The 22212-nt window shown below is 50.3% G+C and overlaps 1 protein-coding gene across 6 annotated transcripts in view; it reads left to right on the top strand.

The window, feature by feature from the left end:
• Myo5c (myosin VC) overlaps nucleotides 1-22212 on the top strand; it is a 78442-nt gene that overhangs the window by 4414 nt on the left and 51816 nt on the right. For 4 of the 6 annotated variants that reach the window (XM_075965242.1, XM_075965244.1, XM_075965239.1 and 1 more), the window contains exons 1-9: nucleotides 301-372; nucleotides 4077-4187; nucleotides 7949-8114; nucleotides 9441-9585; nucleotides 12425-12581; nucleotides 13943-14086; nucleotides 15095-15176; nucleotides 16391-16498; nucleotides 20796-20902. In XM_075965242.1, coding sequence (XP_075821357.1) covers nucleotides 337-372; nucleotides 4077-4187; nucleotides 7949-8114; nucleotides 9441-9585; nucleotides 12425-12581; nucleotides 13943-14086; nucleotides 15095-15176; nucleotides 16391-16498; nucleotides 20796-20902 — 1056 coding nt within the window. In that variant the 5' untranslated portion in view covers nucleotides 301-336. Of the gene's footprint in view, nucleotides 1-300; nucleotides 373-4076; nucleotides 4188-7948; nucleotides 8115-9440; nucleotides 9586-12424; nucleotides 12582-13942; nucleotides 14087-15094; nucleotides 15177-16390; nucleotides 16499-20795; nucleotides 20903-22212 lie in introns of those variants that run through there. The other 2 variants (XM_075965243.1, XM_075965241.1) reach the window with 1 other exon arrangement.

The raw sequence follows: 22212 nt of genomic DNA, 5'->3' as shown, positions 1-22212 counted from the left end.
TAGAAAGGCTTCAGTCAAACCTCTCGGGAGGGACCAAGGAAGGGGCCGCAACTAGAGACTCTGGGTGTTTGTCTGCTCACAGGTGTGCCTGGCTGGGGCTAGGGTGGGAGAAATATCAGGACAGGCAGGGAGTCAGTGAAGACCTTAGTGTTCTAGAAGGTGCTGGTGGTTCGCTGTGACTGCAGGCATTGTAGGCATGGTAGAGGAATGGGCTAGCAGAGTGGCTCCCCGGCTATTGGTCAAAATCTCGAGGACGACTTTCACTTTTTCTCTTGCTGTGGTTGCTATGGATACTGATACTGACGAGGGTGTCTGTGTGTGCACAGCTGATGGTGGATGCTGGTGGTGGATGCTGACGGTTGTCCGTGGCTGGTGAGTGCTGGGCTGCTTAAACACTGGGCTTCAGAGCACCTAGGGAGTGTTGGGCAGGGACAGGCAGAGGTGCCACAGTTCTGGGTTCCAGCTGAAGAGCAAGAGTGCTCAGAGGGACAAGCAGTGCCAGCACTTGCTCTGTGTGAGCTGCCAAGGATGTTGAGGTCTGCTATCTGAAGGTGCTGGAGATGCAGTAAGATCGTGTGGCTGAGACCGGGCTGTGGTGGTACACACCTTTAATCCCAACATTTGGGAGACAGAGGCAGGTGAGTCTCTGTGAGACTGAGACCAGCCTGGTCTACAGAGCGAGTTTTAGGGCAGCCAAAGTGACACAGAGAAACCCTGTCTCAAAACAAAACAAAACAAAAGGCCTTTACTGTGGTCTCAAAGATGCAGGTGCTGGGGCCGTTGAGAAAGTAGCTGGGACTCTCCAAAAGCAGCTTGGCTTTTCAGTCTTCCCGTTTCTCATTTAGTCTAGAAAGTCAGATTCACCCACCATCGTCCCACCTGTGAGTAGTCATATGGAGGGAAGGAGACTCCAGGGAGGGGCCTACAAGGAGAGGGAGGAGGAAGAGGAAGGAGGTATGACCTCACCTGTCTGGTTCAGGGCCCTGAGCATGGAGATTCCAGTCCAGGAAGGCATGGGAGGACCTGGCTTGAGCCCTATTGCTTCCTCGACCTCTCTGGTCCTAGTTTCTCTTCATTCTCGAGCCCCCTTAGTGAGAAAGCCCACCAGAGGCCCACAGGCAGCCTTATGGCTCTCGTCCCCGCAGCAAGCTTGGCTGCCCATTCTAGGATGGAGCCCTCTGCCTCACAGGTCAGAAGCTCGCAGGAGTCATGTGAGAGCCGGTCACTCTGTTTGCACAGCTTGTGCGTATTTGTCCAAATGCTTCACTTCACTCCAGTGTGCTTTACAGTGTTGCCTTGTGGGCAGAGGAATGTGAGGAAGGAGGGACGGTAGATGGTCCGTGGGACTGAGTAAACTATAGTGTTTGCTTAGCGGGCTTGGTTTCAGGCGCAGGATTCTAGGCCTCAGACAGTGTGTTGATAGGGATGCTAGGACCAGTGGGTATGGTTACCTGGGATACCAAGTTGCAGCAAAGAAGAGGAGGGTGGTCGTGTGCATTTTAATGCTGCCGCCACTGAGTGAGGTAGCTGGAATGAATCCAAAAGTCACTAGGAGAGCGTGGGACAGTCAGACGCTTGTCAGGGTCACCCCCAAGGCCACACCCATTTAATTAGCCAGGCCCAGGCAGGAGTCCTAGGCCCTGCTGTTGGTCTTTTAAGGTTCTTTCTGGTGTGCTCTTGGGCTGTCTGGGTTTGAGTTGGAAAGTCAGTAAAATGAAAGAATTGGCCAGCTCAAGTGATCACACGGCAGCTCCTCTAGAAGTTTGAACCACAGGGCCCTCATCCTTCAGCAGGTCTCCCATCTGAACGCCCCAACTTTCTCCCGCCTCCCACAGCATCTGAAGTAAACCATCTGGAACTCTGATTCTGGCAGACACTTGCAGTGGACCATTCAAGGATACTTATGGCTTGAGCTTTTATAATGGCCAATTCTTGATATGTTGGGGTATTGTACTTTAATAATTTGTGGTTTATTGTGTTATAAAAAGCATCTCTAAGAGCCAATCTGAGGTAGGAAATGTGCGGTCATGGTGACAAAGGTGTGTGGGGTGGGTGTGGGTATATCTAAGAGGCGTGCCCGTGTGTACACAAGGCTCCATTCAGGCCCTTGCAGGGCTGGGTCATTGCCTGATGGTTTCTGGGGTAGTCCTCCATTCCCATATTCATTCATTCATTCATTCATTCTCTCTCTTTCTCCCACTCTCTCCCTCTCTCCCTCCCTTTCTCCCCCCTCTCTCCCTCTCTCTCGTCCCCCCTCTTTTCCTCTCTCTTTCTCCCTCACTCACTCTCTCCCTCTCTCCTCCCTCTCTCCCTCTCTCTCTCTTCCCCCCTCTTTTCCTCTCTCTTTCTCCCTCACTCTCTTCTCTCTCTCTCTCTCTCTCTCTCTCTCTCTCTCTCTCTCTCTCTCTCTCTCCCTCTCTCCCTCTCTCCCTCTCTCCCTCTCTCTCCCCCCCTCGCATTGCATTCAGTTAACTGTTGGGGGTGCATGCGTGCCATGGTGCATATGTGCAAATCAGAAGAAAATTTCAGACTCGGTTCCCTCCTTTTACCACATGGATCCGGGGGATCAAACTCAGGTTGTTAGGCCTGGTGGCAAACACCTTTATCCGCTGAGCCATCTTGCCAGCCCTGCTCTGTCTCTTCTTATAGGGGCACTATTCCTACAGTCCCATCAGATCAGGGCTCTCCCTTAGGACTTCATTTACCCTCTAAGGCTCTAGTCTTCAAACAGTCACATCAGGGACCAAGACTTTGATGCATGAATTCTGTATGTCACAGTTCAGTAATGCAGTAGGATCCGCTCAGCAGCTGAGATAAGTGCACCAGTAGCCTGCTGGGAAGAGAGCAAGCGGAATGGTTGGGCTTCTGCCTTTCCTGAAGTCGGAGTCCTTGGCTACTGTTATGTAAACCACTGGTATCTGAGCAATAGCCAAATGTGCTGGTCGTGCCTGTAATTCTTGCCCCAGAAGACTGAGGCAGGAGGATTATCAGTTTTAGGCCAGCCTGGGAAACATGCTGAGACCCTGTCTCGAAATAAGAACAGTCCTAGATATTGCTGCTGTAACAATCTTCCTTAATATTTTACAAAGTTCATTTACTTGCTTGTTTTGCTTTAGGAACAAGGCCTCATGTATCCCAGGCTGGCCTTGATCTCACGATGTAGCCAGATGACCCTAAATTCCTCATCTTTCCCCCTCTTCACCTCCTGAGTGTTGTGATTACATGTGTGCACTACCATGTCTTGTTTATTCAGTACTGGGAACGGGACCCAGGCTTCGTTCATGCTAGGCAAGCACTCTATCACTGAGCCACATATCCAGCCCCCAAATGCTTTCCAGTGCATATACTTACTTAGCACCCCTGTGGAGTGGATTTTGTACCATTTTATGGGTAAAAAGAGGGGGTACAAGAAATTAAATAGTCTATTGGTAGATGACAAATTCCTCTGCCCGAGTCTCATAGAAAGTTCCCAGCTTCAGCTAGGGAATTCTAAGATGTCGTCCCTGCCCCCCCCCCAAAGCTTTTAGTTTCATGGTGTATTTATGAAGCTCTGGAGTTCTGCCGCCTACAAAACCAGGTCGGTAAGCCTGGCTGTGCATCGTAGATACCCTAGAATTTATCTCCTCACAGCAAAAGAGGAGGTGAAAGTATTCTGAGAAGAAGGGGTGTGTGTGTGTGTGTGTGTGTGTATGTGTGTGTGTGCGCGTGCATGTGCATGCGTGTGCATGTGTGTGCATGCACATGCTCACCGTATAGAGGTCAGAGGTCTTCCTGTCATTCCTTGGGAGCCATCACCTTGTTTATTGAGACAGGGTCTCACTGGAAGGAAGCGGAGCTCACTGATGGCAGACTGACCGACCTCAATTATAAACACCTCCTCTGGCTTCTCGCAGGGGTGCTAGGGATTGACCAGGTCCATGTGCTACCATGGCAAGCACTTTACCTACGGACTATCCCCTAGCCCTGAATGTCTTCTAAATGTGGGGATTGATCCAGTTGACAGAATAAATGGGGATCTAATGGTTCCTGTTTGGGGTTCTCACATGTCAAGGTTAAACCTGTCTCACCCTGTGCAGTACAACAGGGTTTGGATCCCTGATCCTGAAGAAGTGTGGAAGTCGGCTGAAATTGCAAAGGACTACAGAGCTGGCGACCGAGTCCTCCGACTCCTGCTAGAGGATGGAACGGTGAGGGTCCCTTCTGCTCACAATACAGAATGACATACGCAGCTGTGACATGGGGACAGAGCCCGGAGGGACAGTGCAGGCAGAGGAGCATAAGACACACCAGCCCCACATCCAGGGAGGCCAGCTCGTGCTGAGGATCTCCTGATGTGTGTGTGCCCTCCTGCTGCCCTGCACCAGCCGCCCGTCTACAAGGGGCTCCGTGTCAGTCACAGATCTGCGTCTCTGCTGTGTTCCGAGCCCTCAGCGTGTTTACTGAAACCCATCAGCCATTTCGGTTCGTGGGTCTCACTCAGTAGACACGGGACAGGCAAGGGACTTGGAGGGAAGTAGTTTGACCCCAAGGCACAATCCAAGTGGCAAGAGGGAGCTAGATCTTGGGGAGAGGTCGGAAGTGTGGAAGGAGAGTGGAGAGCTAGGAAGTCAGTCTAGGGTGCACAGATAGTGTAAGGGTCAGGAGGCTGTGCGGAGACAGAGCCTGCAGTGGTGGGAATAAAGGCAGCTCAGACTTCAGCCAAGACTCCAGTGGGATGTGCTGCCGTGCAGTTACTGCCAGGGGCCACTCCAGTCTTTTGATGGTACAGCTACTGAAGATTTTGTATCGGCTTTAAGAAGTCACTCCTCTGGGTTCACAGCCAAGGCTGACTTTGTGCTTTTTTTTTTTAATTTAACTTTATTTCATGCTCATTGGTATAACAATTTCAGATTCTCTGGAACTGGAGTTACAGACAGCTGTAAGCTGCCATGTGGGTGCTGGGAATTGAACCCGGGTCTTCTGGAGGAGCAGTCAGTACTCCTAACCACTGAGCCATCTCACCAGCCCCAACTTTGTGCTTTTAGACTCAAGTGTTAGATGTGGAGCTGGACCAACCATCTGTGCTCCATTGGGTCAGGGGTGGTAATCTGGGATTTGCCTATAAACATTAAATGCTGGAATTTACAAAATATGCACAGAGACACCCTGTGCTCCTTCAGGCATCTGGTCCTGGAGAACAGGCATTTCCGGAGATCTCAGAAGTTGCAGAGATGGAAGGGTCATGCTCTGGGGTCAGGTGTACTGCTTGCTGAGTCTGAACCCCGTAATTTCCACACAGAGAAAAGGAGCTCACATCTATTGCTGCCTCAGGCCCTGAAGGCCATACTGTACTTGTGTGCACATAGGGATAAAAGAGCACAGTCAGGGTGCTGCCCAGGGACCGTCCCTGTGTGTGCATACGGATAAGAAAGCACAGCTGTGCTGCAGGCCCTGAAGGCCAGGGACCGTCCTTGTGTGCACACACAGATAAGAGAGCACAATCGGGCTGTGCTCTGCGGAGGCCCCACTCTCGGTGGCTCCCTGTAGCTCTTCTTGAGTGCTGCAAGGGCCTCTAAGTACCTCCGGCAGCTGACTGGGCATAAACAGGTGGCTGGGCCCAGGGAGGGAAGCCTTGGGACAGCAGCTGTCTGTGCTTTTAGCAGGCTCCAGGGCCCCTGGCCAGGGAGGCAGAGAGAATGGCAAGCAGCCAACGCCTCTTACCTTAACCCTTCTTTATACCTGAAGACAAAGATGGCATTGTGTAGAGAATGTCACCTCTGCCTCTACTTGACAATCTCCTGTTTTCTCCTCCCCCAGAAATAGATCTCTCCCCTCCCCCTGCATGTTACAGCTGATCTCAAAATGAGATTGTCGCATTAAAACAGAAAAATCTAAGCATGGAAACTACAGACTCCACGTTAGGGTCTCTTGTTGATAGTGTTCTCAAACACAGCCTGGGATTAGGGCGTGTGCTGGCAGGGCAGACTACGCGTAGACCTTGATGAGGGTCAACGGGATCTGGCCCAAGGACTCTTGTTTGGTGTCCTGAACTTCCCCTAGCTTCGCTCCTGGTGCAAAACTGACAAACACACAGGGTCAAGCCCAGTGGATGACGTGAGGTGCTGAGGGAGTGTGACTGCTTTCCCAGCCTGTCTTGTTCAGTGTTCATGCCCTCCTCAGCAGGCGGGACTGAAGCATCTAGAGAGCACCAGGGATGAAGGCCTAGCATTTACCAGGGCACAGCTGGTCCAGGACCAGGCATCAAGAGCAGAAGCTTGGGAATGGCCAGGCTCCCTCCAGGCCTTACCCTCTCTGGCCTGAGCGTCCCCCAACAGTAAAACAGGAATGGAGGCATTGGGAGGCTTTTATTACTGGGGGGTCCAGTCTTGCACAGTCTGGATGCCTCCAGGGTCCCAACATCCCCTTCCTCTGGTCAGCAGATGCCTTGGGGATTCGAGGTTTAGCTCCTACGAAAGAAGGGCCAGACTGAGGAGGTCATTCACCCACAGCTGAGGATGTCAGGGATAGCCCTGGCACCGACTGCCCCATACAAGGCTTCCTTCAGACACTTCTCGTCCCCCAGTGTGCCAACTGAGGAGACGTTTGGCAGCTTCAAAGCCACGAGGCACCTTAGCCTGGGCTTTCTCAGTGACAGCATCTTCCCCATTGTGCATTCCCACGGCCCCTATGGTGGGCACAGGGTGGGGACCGCTGGATACCTGCTCATTGGCTTCTCATCCACCTTCATTACAGCCTCTTCAGCCCTGAGGACCCCTTCACAGAGGCGGGAAGTCAGGTGAGGGGGGTGACTTGCCGTAAGACACACAGACTTGCTCTAAGACACACAGTCAGACTTGCCGCAAGACACACAGTCAGACTTGCTCTAAGACAACACACAGTCAGACTTGCCGTAAGACACACAGACTTGCCCTAAGACACACAGTCAGACTTGCCCTAAGACACATAGTCAGACTTGCCGTAAGACACAGTCCTTGCTTTGGTCCCAGTTTTTCATTACCCAGAGTCAACTATGAGGGTTACCTGCTTTCTCCTCTACTAAACATTTCTAAGACAGGTGTGGTGACACTCACTTGTAATTCCAGCATTGCTGAGGCAGGAGAATAAAGGGCTTGAGATCAGCTTGGATTACCTAGTGAGACCTTAACTGCTGAGCCACCTCTCTAGCTCCCACAACTTAAGAGCACCTGCTGCTCTTACAGAGGACCAGGGTTGACAGCTCACAACCATTTGTAACTCCAGTTCCAGGGGACCCAACCCCCTCTTGTGACTTCTGCAGACATTGCATAAATGTCATGCATATACACACAAGCAGGCAAAACATTCACCCCAGCACCCTCCCCCCACATAAAAGATCAATTAAAAGTAAAAATAAGCGAAGATTAAACCTTGTACCTTTTGCATAATGAGTTAACTAGAAAACCCCTAAGAGAACTCCAGCTAGGAACCCCGAAACCAAACAAACTACTTAAGAGCAATACAGAGAATGCAGCCATCTGTGTAGCAAAACAGTGGGGCGACTCCTGGGTGGGGGTGAAAAGCCTGCCGAGCTTGGGGATAGCTGGTTACCCGATAAAGAGTTTCAGTTCAGCTTTAAGTTTACCATAAGAACCTGCAACCAAAATGTAAGCTTACATTTTAGCCGCAAGAGGGATAGCTCTTCAGAAATGGAAGCAACCTTTTATTAGTGAATAAACATCAAAGCCCCCAGACCATTGTTGGCCTAAAAGCAGCCACCAATAAAGAACGCGTTAAAGCTCAACACTACAACACCTAAATTCCACAAACTATAATAACCTCTTTAAAAGTTGTGGGGTGTTGTTTTGGTTTGGTTTTTGTTGCTTTGGTGTGAGAAATGCCTCTGTGGGAGCTGGAAGGAGAAAGGAGACTGTCTAGTGGAAGCGCCCAAGGTCCTCCGTTTCACAGAGTTTAGATCTGTCTTTGTTCACAGGAGCTGGATTACCCGGTTGACCCGGGGTCACTGCCTCCGCTTAGGAACCCAGACATCCTTGTGGGTGAGAATGACCTCACAGCCCTCAGCTACCTCCACGAGCCGGCAGTGCTGCATAACCTCAGAATCCGCTTTGCAGAATCCAAGCTCATCTACACCTACAGCGGTAAGGAGTCTGAACTCGGCGATCTGCTGAGTGTCCTGGGCGAGCTGGATGCCTTGTTTATGTAGAGTGTGTGTGAAAGAGGCATTTGTGTGGGGAGACTCTCTCACAGGAACGAAGATGGGCTATGAGGAAAGCAAACACCATGGGCTTATGTTTGAGTCTCTCACCAGATCCCACACATTTATTACTGGCCGGGACATTGTTGTTATTTATTGCATTTGTATTGGGAATTGCAAAAACACAGTTCATTTCCCATGTGTCACCCCATCCAGCCATCAGAACAGATCATAGATAAAGGTGACTTGTGAAATATTAGTTAAAGATATTTTACATTCTTTTATGCTGTGGAATATTTGTTTAATGATGCAAAGATGTGTTACTTTGTCTGTCTAAAACACCTGATTGGTCTAATAAGAACTGAATGGCCAATAGCAAGGCAGAAGAGGCATAGGCAGGGCTGCCAGGCAGAGAGAATAAATAGGAGGAGAGGGAAGAAGAGGGAGGAGCGAGAACAGGAGGACCCCGGGGCCATACAGCTACACAGCCAGCCACAGAGTAAGAAGGAAAGAAAGGTATATAGAACAAAGAAAGGTAAAGCCCAGGGGCAAATTAAGAAAAGCTGGCTAGAAATAAGCCAAGCTAAGGCCAGGCATTTGTAATAATATATATTTGGGAGCTGGGTGGCAAGCCCCCAAAGAGCAAAGAGTTAAAAAAAACGAACTACAGTACAGTCAGGTGACCAAAATTCAGAGCATTCAGTGACCTGACCCAGGTCGAGTAAAGGCTTTAGTAAGTGGCAGGACGGGCCTTCAGGAAGGCATCCAGGGGGACAGTGTCTTTGTCTGTTTTCTTTTGCTGTAATAGAGTATCCGAGACTGGTTACCTACAGAAAGCAGAAGTTGGGCTCATGGCTCTGGAGGCCGTAATGCCCAGGAGCATGGTTGCCAGCACCTATGAGCATCTGGTGAGGGTGTCCCAGTGTGAGACAGAGCAGGTGTTCATGCTCCAGCGTCTTGCCCATCGAGGCTGCTGTGGGTCCCCATCCTCAGGACCTCATGATGTTAATGATTCTCTGAAGACCATCTCCAGGTGCTACTCACATGGGAAGGGGGGTTAAGTTTCCGACCCACTGACTTCTGGGAGGACAGCAGCGGATGGGGCAGGACACCAAAAGCAAAAGCCCACCATCCTGACAATGTTTCATAACCTGTTTGTGTAAGCATCAAGAGACAGACATACAAAGAAGTGTATTCAAGTAGGGTCTCTCACCAAGGAGCAGATGGGGTAAACCCCGTGAGAGTCTGGTGACCGTGCCTCTTTCCTCAGGAATCATCTTGGTGGCCATGAATCCTTACAAGCAGCTGCCAATATATGGGGATGCCATCATCCATGCCTACAGTGGACAGAACATGGGTGACATGGACCCACACATCTTTGCTGTCGCAGAGGAGGCCTACAAGCAGATGGCCAGGTAGTGCGCTTCCAGGTTGGCCTTCCTCAGCTCTCCCAGAATCCCCTGCATTGGCTCATCCCTCGTAGTGAGACTGTGGGGGTGGGGGTGGGGTGCTTTGCTGGCTAGATGCCTATAATGAACAGCAGGTGACAGTCACAGGGTGGCTGGCCTGTCTAAGGACTTTCTGGTTTATTCTTTGGTGGTAACATGTCCAGCCTCCCAGTTCCCCTGCAACCTGTTTGGCCGGAGGAGGACTAACTGACTCTGCACTGTAAGGTGCTTACGGTTTTTGGTTTGGTTTTTATCTATTTAAGGAGGCAGAATTCATTGCCAGATAGGCACAGGTTCGAGCCACAGGCTTGGCTTTTGGCCTGATTTCGTCACTTTGCTTTTCACAACCCTGTAGAATTCTGATTTTGCTACTGAACATTTACATAAATCCTCCTGTAACAAGAACACCAGGTTCACATTTCCAGCACCATCTTCATACCCTTGGGACAGCCTGCCAGATTCCGCCTGGCCCCAGAGTGCTGTCTACCTCTGGGTGGGTTAAAGGCAGAGCTGGGATTTGGGCCCAGATATTCTTGATTGCCATGACTGCCTTTGTGTGGTTATATTGCCCTTGACTACAGGATACTGGAGAAGAAAAATACCATCCTAACTTTGTCAAATCCTTTACAGAATTTTCACCCATAGTGATCTCCTTGGGTTTTGCCACACTCCTGCAAAGTCCATTGTTCTGCTGTCATTGCCCCCATTTAGCATTAGAAGCTGGGGTGTGGGCTCCACTGTATACCTCGTAATTCTAGGTAGAGCAGCTGCATGGTGCTCATTCCTGGACCAGGCTCACTAGTAGGCTCATTATGACAAAGGAAGCCATGACATCGACAAGTCATGTTTCTCTCCCACAGGGAAGCCTGGTGAACCATCTAAGGCTAAATTTCACCTCTTTCAAATCATCAGAGACTGAATGATCCCCCACTCCCCTGTCCCTTGAGTGAGACCCTTAACAACAGGGCCCATCTAGTACCTGGCCATTTCTTCCTTATTCTAAGTCACATGGATCAAGAGGTGGGATTGTCCTCCAGGTGACAAGAACCCCGCAGAGCAACACTGCTCATGGGGCATACGCACATGCCCTGAGAAGGCTGGTAGACCCTTTCTCTCAGGCAGTAGCTCAGCCTCTAACAACGGGGTCATGTTCCCAGGAAGGAGGAAAGGATGGAAGTCTGTGCTGCACCAAGGTTGCTTCCAATCATAGCACACCCTGCCTCTGGAACTTTCTGACTGCCGAAGACCTCCCAGAAACCCCTGAAGTCCAGTCTCATGACCAGCATCTGAGGTTACAGTCTGGCCATCAACAGAGTGAGGTCAAGGAAACTGCAGGGCCGTGCCAGGTTGCAGCTTGAATCTGTGTCACAGGAACAAATTAAGATAAAGCAGGTTCATGGTACACTTGGCTTGGTGCTGAACACAGCCTTCTGCCTTTTCCGAGAGACACAGGTCTGGCACCTTTAGAGAGTCTCCCCTCTCTTTTGAGATGAAATGACAGGGACTCTAGTGTCACCACAGGGTGTGTGGTAGTGTGCCCCAGGTCAACGCCTGTGATGCCTGAGTTGCTGTCTCACGCAACTGTAAAACGGATAATTATGCCTTTTGTGATGCGAAACCGAGAACACATGTCCCGAGTCCACCCAGTGTCTACCACAGAAGCGGTGCTAACACCATGTGGTGTTATACCACCATAGTCCTGTGGCTTGAAAGCTTAAGGTATTATTTTTAAAATATCTACATTATATAACAGTGTGTAGGATTATAGAACACATATGTCCCCAAATATATTTTGAATCATTGTTCTTAAAATAACGTCAGTGGGATGTGTAGGAATTGCTAACGGGGATTGAGAGAGCTGTCCTTAGAGCCCCTTGGAAAGCTGGTCTGAGCCTGGCTAATTTCGGGACAGCTCGCTCTTCCTCATATAAACATGGCTCTCTGTACCTAAGCTTACGCTTTATAGAAGCAATGTGTTCTATACTGAGAACCGGATTTCCTCCTAGAAGGCCGAACTCCCAGTCCTCAGGGAAGTACAGAACCCCTGATGGATTCTAGGTAAACAGAACTTCACAGGCCCCAGGAAATCCATTCCCCGAGGCAGGAATGTGGCAATTGTGGCCCAATGTGGGTCAGCTTCTGGGAAATCTATCCCTGGTTTCCTGCTTCACACCATGGCTCCTCCCTTGGCTGATTTTGCCCTGAGTTATTTGGTGTCGTGGACCCCAGCCTTATCCTTTGAGTGATTGCTGATCTTGGCCTTGGTCTTGGGGACCTCAAGACAAAGGGATAAGGGACATATCAGGAAACAGTGTGTGTTCTCTGTGATCACATATAAGAAAAAGGAAGTTCACTAAATATTTAAATCTGTGAGACAGTTCCCTGTCTTCCAGTTTGCCAGACCTTTTTCTAAATTAGGTAGACAGACAGACAGATAGGGCCTATCATTTTGCTTTGATTTGTTTTTGTTGTTGTCTGTTTTCTTTTATTTGAGACACGATCTCCTGCAGCCCAGGTTGGCCGCTAACATCCTATATAGCTGAAGATGACCTTGAACTTGAAATTCTCCAGCTCCTGCTTCCTCAGTAGGGCACCCTGCCCTGGTTTATAGGGAGCTGAGGGCCAAACCCAGGGCTTCCTGCATGCTAGGCAAGCGCAGTCCTGGCTGAACTCCGTCTCCACCCCCTACTCTCTTCTTTTTCAGAGACAGATCTTGCTGTGTTGCCCAGACTGGCCTTGAACTATACCGCCTTCTTAATAGAGAAAGATTAATGTTTCTCGGCATCTCTCGTGTGTTGATTTTTAGGAACAACAGAAACCAATCCATAATCGTGAGTGGGGAGTCGGGAGCTGGGAAGACTGTGTCTGCCCGCTATGCCATGAGGTACTTTGCCACGGTCAGTAAATCCAGCAGCAACGCCCACGTGGAGGACAAAGTCCTGGCGTCCAACCCCATTACTGAGGTGGGCACTGCACCACTGCAGGAGCTACTGGGGGCTGGAGGCTCGGGTAGGGGGTAGCTCTGTAGTGATAACTCCCTGCCTCTAAAGACCAAAGACGTGAGTGTGCAACGAGCAGAATACAGATTCTGTGGTAAGGTTGGAGGAGGTGAGGTGGAGTGGTGACTGCCACGGTGTGTTCTGCCGACAGCACTGGGCACTGTGTCAGCAGATCCGAATACCCCAAGCGTGTGCTGACATCCCGGGGCACTCCCCGGTCACATGGCGCTCTCAGTCAGCAGCATCCGTTCTCCCGAGGGTTGTTATTCAGTCTAGAGTCTTGGGAGGGGACTGTTTGCACTTTGGAAGTCTAAAGTGGGTCATAGAGTCCTGACCGCTTACACCTGGGCATATGCTAGCTACGATCAGACTCTGGCTCTTTTCTCCAGTGGGGCAAAGTCACACAGAGCACCCCAGGATGAGCAGACCGCCCTGTGAGAGAAGAAAGAGCTAGATTGCACAGGAAGGGACCCCAAGACCAACGCTGTGTACCTTACAAAGTGAGAAGGGGATTGCAGAGAATGGCCCTGGCAGTGCAGCCTGTGACCCCCCCCCCCGATTCCCACAGAGCCCTCTCCCCATCTTACAAATCAGAACCTTCAGGGACTTCCACTGCCTGCTTCGTTTAAGCCATTGTGGAGCAGTATCCAACATAATGGAAATAAGTAAGACCTGGTCTTTAAGATCAGGGCTCTGCTAACAGAAGCATGTCTTTCAATGAAAGAACCTTACCTGGGGGGGCGGGGGGACTGAGCGAGCCTTAGGTGCACCGCTAGAGGCAAAGACTGGTGCATGGAGACATCGATCACCATCTATGACAGCAACAGGAAGGCAGACCAGAGGAAGGGTCATGTGACCTGCCTAGCGAATGACTGTAGAGCTACTTAAGGTTTGTATCCCCACCAGACTAGAAGCTCCATGAAGGTGGGACCACATCAGCAAGACATCCCTCTTGCTGACCAAGCCTGTGACTCACAGTAGGTACACAGCAGATGTATGAGTTCAGTCCCGGGATGCACATGGTAGAGAACATCCTCTGACTTCCACACATGTGTGTGCGTGTGCCCACACTCATACACAACGTAAATTTCCAAGGAACCATGTGGATGTGGGAGGAAGCATTCAGTCCACAACAGCAATTAGTTCCCATATCGCAAGTAGAGGAAGACATGGAAAAGGAAGCTAAAGTTAATGGACATCTATGGAAAGTAGAAATGGATCGCAGGACGGTGAAGCCCAGGCCCCTCCACAACCTGACCAGTCTCCGGGCTTGAGATAGCATTGTCAGCGTACAGCACCCCTGTAATTAGAACCCCTTGTTCTAGGCGGTCGGAAATGCCAAGACTACCCGCAATGACAATAGCAGTCGGTTCGGGAAATACACAGAAATCAGCTTTGATGAGAGAAGTCAGATCATTGGTGCCAACATGAGAACATACCTCCTGGAGAAGTCCAGAGTTGTCTTTCAGGTAAGAATAAAAGTATTAAGTCCCCTGTTCCCAGCTGGAAACACTGCTTACGTGCATAGACTCAGACAACCAGCAAAGCGTGCGACCCGAAAACACGAGTTTGGCACCTTTGCCCTTTGGGTTCTTGATCTGTTCTTTTGTTTTCAAGACAGGGTTTCTCCATATAGCCCTAGCTGTCCCGGAACTTGCTCTGTAGAGCAGGCTGGCCTTAAACTCATAGAGATTCCCCTGCCTCTGCCTCCTGAGTGCTGAGAATTAAAGGAGTGTGCCACCATTGCCCGACTTGTTCTTTTTCTTAGAAGCAAACGTTGATACATAGACGGAATCTTGTGAGTTGTAGAATTGAGAATAAAGGTACTGGTTTTTAACTGGGGGAAAAAACTCTTAAAGTTCAAACAGCAAGAGTATCTTTCTCAAACACAAACACTGAAGCAGGCAGAGCTGCCAGCCTGGCTTTGCTGTTGGTGAGAGAGAGGATTAGAGCTGGTAAGAGGGGGCGGGGAGGAAGAAAGGCTTTTCTATGAGTAAAATGGGGGCTGACTGAGAAGCCATTGATAAAGGCACTGCAAGAAAGGCTTTCTATGAGTAAAATGGAGAAACTTCTTAAGCACATTGGCCAGAGCAACAGGAAGCCTTGAGCAGCCCAATGGCATCTCAGAAGTTTCTGCTCATAAAAATCACACCGTTCCTTAGTGTGGGATATTTTCATTTAATCATGTTTCCCGGACCATCAGCTTGAAGATCATGCCCCCATTTCTTACTCAGTGACAGCCAGCTGTGAGCTGGCCATAGGAAGCCGTGTCCATCCCCAGAGAATCAGCCGGCCAGCCTGGCATCTAGGGGCCTCAAGTGAAAACCCTGGCGTTTTTGTCAGTTAAGGGGTTGGTGCATTTGGGACCTTCCCTGGCATTTTTTGTCAGTTAAGGGATTGGTGCATTTGGGACTTTCCCTGGTGTTTTTTGTCAGCAAAGAGGTTGGTGTATCTGGGACCTTTTTTCTCTCTTGCAGGCAGAAAATGAACGGAATTACCACATCTTCTATCAGCTCTGTGCATGTGCGCAGCAGCCGGAGTTTGAGCATCTTAAGCTAAGTATGTGGTGGGTGGCGGAGGAAAGGGTTCTTCTCTGAAGGCTTTTAAATTCTTAGTTTATTAGCACACAATTTTAAAAAATCATTTTCTCTAAAAACATAGGGTGGGCTTTAGGACTGAAATGAATGCATTAAGAAAATCAGTTGGGCCAGGCGGTGGTGGCACACGCCTTTAATCCCAGCACTGGGGGGAGGGGGGGGGAGGCAGAGGCAGGCAGTCTCTGTGAGTTCAAGGCCAACCTGATCTTCGTAGTGAGTTCCAGAACAGCCAGGACTACACAAAAAAAAAAAAACCTGTCTCAAAAAACAAACAAAAAAAGAAAGGAAGGAAAGGAAGGAAGGAAGGAAGGAAGGAAGGAAGGAAGAAAGAAAGAAAGAAAGAAAGAAAGAAAATGTGGCACCATACATTGATAGTCTCAACATTCAAAAAGCAGAGGCAGGAGGATTACTACATGTTCAAGACTAACCTGGTCTACATAGCAATTTATAGGCTACCTAGGACTACATAATAAAATATTTCTCCATCCCCCCCCAAAAAAGGAAAGGAAGAATGAAAAGAGAAGGGGCTCAAAATATACATAATATTATTTTTTAATAATTTATTTTTATTTAATATGCATTGATGGTTTGCCTGCATGCATGTCTGTTTGAGGCTGTCAGAAGCCTTGGAACTTGGACAGGTATGAGCTGCCATATGGGTGCTGGGAATTGAATCTGGGTTCTCTGGAGGAGCAGCCAGTATATCTCAGTTGAGTGCCCACCAAGCATGCATGGAGCCCCAGGTCCAATCCCCAGCTTAGAGCAGACTGGTGTGTATGTCTATAATCCCAGGAGAGGTGGGAGGAGGAGAGTTAGGGATTAAAACAAGGGCTTTACACTGGGTCCGCTTTTATACCCCTGCTTTGCTGGAAATGCGGGACCCTGAATGAGGCCTTCATCTTCCTGATTCTCGGCTTCTGTTTTTTTACAATAGCCTCGTAAAATGCTTTGTAGTACCCATTAACTATGAACTTCCTTTCTTGTTCCTTCCTTCTCCCCACTCCCATTTTTCTCCCTCTCTCGGACAGGATTTTATGATGTAGCCCAGGCCAAACCTTGGATTTAGCTTTGGGAAGTGGAGGAAAGCCACCATGCCTGGCCTTTCCTTATTTCCGATAGCCATGTATGTCCAGAATTCTGAGTTGTGGGTAGAATTAATTGTCCTTTCTGTCCCAGGGAGCGCTGAAGAGTTCAACTACACAAGAATGGGAGGGAACACTGTCATTGAAGGTGTGAATGACAGAGCCGACATGGTGGAGACTCAGAAGACCTTCACACTACTGGGTAAGCAACATCATGCTGGCTGAGGAAGTGCACATGCTCAGGGCAAGCAAGAACACGGCTGGGGAGCTGGAGAGACGGCTCAGTGGTTAAGAGTACTGGTTGCCCCTCCAGAAGACCCAGGTTTGCTTCCCAGCACCCAGTTGGCAGCTCACAACCACCTCTAACTCCAGTTCCTAGGAATGAGATTTGCCTTCTGAACTCTGAGGACACAGGCACTCAAGAGTGAACTTCCGGGCTGGAGAGATGGCTCAGCCATTAAAGGATAGGCTCACAACCAAAAATATAAGAGTGCCCTTCCATCCATGGAGGCCAACACACACACATAAAATAAATACAATTTCAGAATAAAGAACATGATCGGGGGACACTGGCTTGCTTCTATCCACTGCCAGCCCTACACATAGGCCTAGAGTCATAGACACTGTTCCCAACATTGTACAGAGAAGCGAAGAACATTAATCTGTCATCTATTATGGCTGCTAATGGCCAGGGCCACCGCTGGACTGTGAGGTGTCGAAAGCCTCCGCCAGTGACTGGGATGGAATCTGCTGTTTCCAATAAGCTCGCTACTCAGCGCTGCTGCCTGCTGGTTGCTCTTTCCTCAAACTGCTAGGGCACTGCCTTGTCAAACATACAGATATAGATGGTGGCCGCCATTTCTGTCATTCTGCAGCCCCTCCCTCCCTTTCCTGCAGAGATCCTTGCTCTGGCTGTTGTTGTGGCCCTTGGTCTCTGCAATAAGCCCACACTTCAGGCTCCAGGGACGGGACCTGGCACACTTACTCCTTGGTGTCTGATGCTAGAGTGACTTTGTCTCAGAAGATTCTGACTTACTGAGGTCTACAGTTCCTTCACTGGCCATGCGAGTGAGGCTGCACGTTTTTGTCTCTGAAAGGCCTGGTCAAAGATTTGGTTAAAGATGACAAAAAGCCAGCAGGGTGCTCCAGGCTCTGTCGTTTCCTCTGCTTTTCTCAGCCATTTATGTGTCATCTGTCACATCAGCCACCTGCAGGTTTTCCAGGCTCATCTGTCATTCAAATCCCAGACCCAGTGAGCAGAAATCCTCTGGGTATTTATGGTCTGATATCATTCATCTTTGAAGCAGAGAAGTTTTGTATATTTTACTTTCTTTTTATTTATTCTTTGTGTCTTTCACATCATGCATCTTGGTCCTATTCATCTCCCTGTCCCTTCGTATCTGCCCTCTGCCCCTTCAGTCTCCCCTCAGAATAAAACAAAATAAGATTTAGGAGAATATAGAGAGGGGGAGCAGTGGTGGTGCATGCCTTTAATCCCAGCAGAGGCAGGTGGATCTCTGTGAGTTCGAGGCCAGCCTACTCTACAGCTAGTTCCAGGGCAGCCAGGACACACACACACACACACACACACACACACACACACACACACACAAAACCCTGTCTCAAAAAAAAAAGGAAAAGAGAGAAAGAGAAAGAAAGGAAAAATCTCTTTTGGGAAGCTGTAATGTGATGTAGTGAGTCAGTCACACAGCATATACCTTAGTTCATAAATGTTTTCTTGCAAGTGTTCATTGCAAAGAGTCATTGGTCTGGTTCGAGGCCTCTGGTCTCTGCATCACCATCAATACCGGGCCCTCATGGGGACTCCTCTTAGATTTCCTGTTGTTGCCCTGTGTCATGGAGATACTGGAGCTTTGGGTCTGCTCAACCTGCCCCTTCACAAGCTCCAGCAGATCAGAGATGGGGCGGATTTAGGATGGGCCAACTCATAGCCTCGTTCTGCACCTGGGTAGCAAAGCAGAGAAGATTTGCTGGGTCTTGAGATTGTTTGGGAATCTGACCTCCTTGATGATCCAGACCCCCAGGTTTCTCCCACAGAAAGCTTAGGTGGCATCAGCTGCTCTTCTCTGACACTCAGGGCCTAGTGTTCTGCTGGGAGCAGGGACAGTGCTGGTCTCTATTCTGCTCTCTCCCCAGCATGGACCAGGGTCTTGGACCGTGGTGGGAGGGCCCCAGCCTCTCTCCATGCTTACAGATTGCCACAAACACGCATGGCTGCATCCTGACCAGCACAGCCCACTCGACAACTGGCAGCTAGACACATGATCCTCCTAGCAGCTGGCTTGGTTTATTTTCAGCACCAGGAAATGAGCCAGTTCCCCCTACGTATATTCCACATGAATCAGTCAGGATCCCAGGGGTATTATATGGCAATGTCAAGACAGGACCAGAGAGGGAGAGTTCATGTCTAAAAGGACCAACACAGAGAATGCAGATGAGGTCTGGGAAGCCACCATGGACAGCAGGGACCTAGGAAGAGTGGCAGAACTGTTCCTTGCATCTACCTGTCCAGACTCAGTGTTGTTCTGTGAGCCTGGAAGGAGACTAAGGGAAACTCAGTGCCAGGCCAGGAGCAGAAACCTCTGTGAGGTCACACAGCCATGCACAGAGCATCCTCCACCAGGCTTTGCTTCTTTTCCCCCTCCTTTTTCTCCTCCTCCTTTATCTCCTTCTAAAGCTCTCCCTTAAGCAGGCCCAGCCAGAGACAAGAGCCCTTTGCCTTGATCCACAGTGATTGGTCCGTGGGGACTGGGGGCAAATGGAATCCTTCCATTGTTTCACCTTAAGGAGGATTCTGGGAGTTCATGAGCAAAGACAAAAGAAAATCTTTAAAATTAAATGTATAAAATACACCAAAGTCTAGTCTCTTTGGAACCTGACTTAAACGGCTGCTTAGATAGGAGTTGGTTTTGTTTGCATTCCTGTTTTGTTCTGAGGTTTGTTGTCTTTCTTTGAGATGGGGTCTCTAGTAACCCAGTCTGGCCTCAGACTTGCTGTGTAGGATGGTCTTGAACTTCTAATCCTCCTGTCCCTACTCCCTGAATTACAGGACTGTTCTACTACACCTGGTCTATGTGGTGCTGGGAATCAAGCCCAGGGCCCCCTGCATGCTAGGCAAAAACACTCTGCCAGCTGAAGTCTACCCTCAGCTACAGATAAACACTGAACTCTCCAGCAGCCCCGGAGAGAGGAAGCCCCACTGGCTACAGTATTTGAATATAGGGGAGGAACTGGGAACAGCTTGTCTCTATCCCTGCTTCACACCCCTGCCCCATAACCAGCCCACTTCACGCCCCTGCCCCATGACCAGCCCACTTCACACCCCTGCCCCATGACCAGCCCACTTCACACCCCTGCCCCATGACCAGCCCACTTCACACCCCTGCCCCATGACCAGCCCACTTCACACCCCTGCCCCATGACCAGCCCACTTCACACCCCTGTCCCATGACCAGCCCACTTCACACCCCTGCCCCATGACCAGCCCACTTCACACCCCTGCCCCATGACCAGCCCACTTCACACCCCTGTCCCATGACCAGCCCACTTCACACCCCTGTCCCATGACCAGCCCACTTCACACCCCTGCCCCATGACCAGCCCACTTCAAACCCCTGCCCCATGACCAGCCCAGTTCACACCCCTGCTCCATAACCAGCCCACTTCACACCCCTGCCCCATGACCAGCCCACTTCACACCCCTGCCCCATGACCAGCCCACTTCACACCCCTGCCCCATGACCAGCCCACTTCACACCCCTGCCCCATGACCAGCCCACTTCAAACCCCTGCCCCATGACCAGCCCAGTTCACACCCCTGCTCCATAACCAGCCCACTTCACACCCCTGTCCCATGACCAGCCCACTTCACACCCCTGCCCCATGACCAGCCCACTTCACACCCCTGCCCCATGACCAGCCCACTTCACACCCCTGCCCCATGACCAGCCCACTACACACCCCTGTCCCATGACCAGCCCACTTCACACCCCTGCCCCATGACCAGCCCACTTCACACCCCTGCCCCATGACCAGCCCACTTCACACCCCTGCCCTATGACAAACCTATTTCACACCCCTGTCCCCAAGACCAGCCCACTTCACACCCCTGCCCCATGACCAGCCCACTTCACACCCCTGCCCCATGACCAGCCCACTACACACCCCTGTCCCATGACCAGCCCACTTCACACCCCTGTCCCATGACCAGCCCACTTCACGCCCCTGCCCCATGACCAGCCCACTTCACACCCCTGCCCTATGACAAACCTATTTCACACCCCTGTCCCCAAGACCAGCCCACTTCACACCCCTGCCCCATGACCAGCCCACTTCACACCCCTGTCCCATGACAAGCCCACTTCACACCCCTGTCTCAGCTCTTGGACCGGAACTGGAGTGTCTGGGAAGAATCCAGGTGCTGTATTGTGGGCATAGAAGAATGGCAGTGACCTGACAGGGGAAATGATTGCTTTCAGGATTCAAGGAAGATTTTCAGATGGATGTTTTTAAGATTCTCGCTGCCATCCTACATCTGGGTAATGTGCAGGTCACCACCGTGAGCAACGAGAGGTCTTCAGTCAATGTAAGAGTCATGTTCACTTTGCCCTTCCTGGGTGTGAAGGTCAGTGGCACAGCTCACGGTTCGTTTGCTTTCATGGATGAGCACCAACCGTGGTCAGACCTGCTAGGCAGGCTGGTTTAGCAGGAAGAAGGAAGAAAGCTTTCCGGGGTTTATCTTACTCCCTTGGCACAGTGCGTGCATGTTTGGCGCAGTGTGTGCGTGTGTGTGTGTGTGTGTGCGTGTGTGTGTGTGTGTGCGTGCGTGTGTGTGTGTGTGTGTGCACATGCGTGTGTGTGTGTGCGCATGCACGCGTGTGCGTGCAATGTGTTCTTTTATTCCACAACCATCTATGAAGCCTACCGTGTGTCAGGATGTAAGCTCTGTGAAACAGCATCAACCAAACAAGAAGCCCTGACCTCACGGGAGGGGTGATGTGGAGAGAGTAGGGAAGCTACCCTAGGCTGAGGCTAGGCAATGGGTTTCCCTCCTCCTTATGCCTCTCCCAGGCTCTCGGTGACCAGATGATCCGGATGTACTTCTGTCCCTCCTTCACCTCTCACATACACTGTCCCTCCCTCCACCAGTGTCCAGACCTCACGGAGTTTTCCAGTCCTAAATGACTGGGATATTGGAAGAGCTGAATATAATGTGGTTATGGCTCCCATAGAGCAAACATGGTTCCCACCCAACAAACATGGCCACACTGAGCTCTGTCGCACCGGGTTTACCATGGAGGCAGGATCTTAGAGAAGAATTCTAAGACTTAAACAAACAAAGGGTTTATTTATTTTTATTTTATGTGTATGAGTGCTTTGCCTGCATGTGTGTCTGCATCCCATGCATGCTTTGTGCCCCAGGAGGCCAGTAGGGTGTCAGATCCCCTGGAACTAGAGTTGCAGACAGTTCTGAGTTGTCCTGTGGGTGTTGGGGCTCAGACTGGATTCCCTGGAAGAGCGACCAGTGCTCTTAACCACTGCACCTTCTCTCCAGCCCCAGTTAAGACTTTGGAAATGCTGAGTCTTATAACTATTGGTCCTGGCTTTTGTGTACATACATGCAACTCGTTTATTTCAGGAGCTTAGGATGTCACACAGACTCTCCTCCTAAGTCAGCAGGCTGCTGCCTCTGTGCCTCCCTTCCCCAGCTCTTCTGACTGACTCTTTTTACTTCAAGGGTTTGGTCCCTTCTTAGACAAGGGCTCTGCCAATCCCTTACCCAGAGATGAGGTCAGGCAAGGCCGGAAGGAAGTGTTGTGTTGGTGTGGTAGCAGTTGGAAGGATGTGGGCGAAGAGCGAGGAGGAAGTAGCGGGACCGTTTGGGGCTTAGAATTT

The sequence above is a fragment of the Microtus pennsylvanicus genome, chromosome 3 (assembly GCF_037038515.1).
Source record: "Microtus pennsylvanicus isolate mMicPen1 chromosome 3, mMicPen1.hap1, whole genome shotgun sequence".
Taxonomy (NCBI): domain Eukaryota; kingdom Metazoa; phylum Chordata; class Mammalia; order Rodentia; family Cricetidae; genus Microtus; species Microtus pennsylvanicus.
The sequence above is the reverse complement of the archived record's forward strand: the minus strand, read 5'-3'. Positions and strand labels throughout refer to the sequence as shown.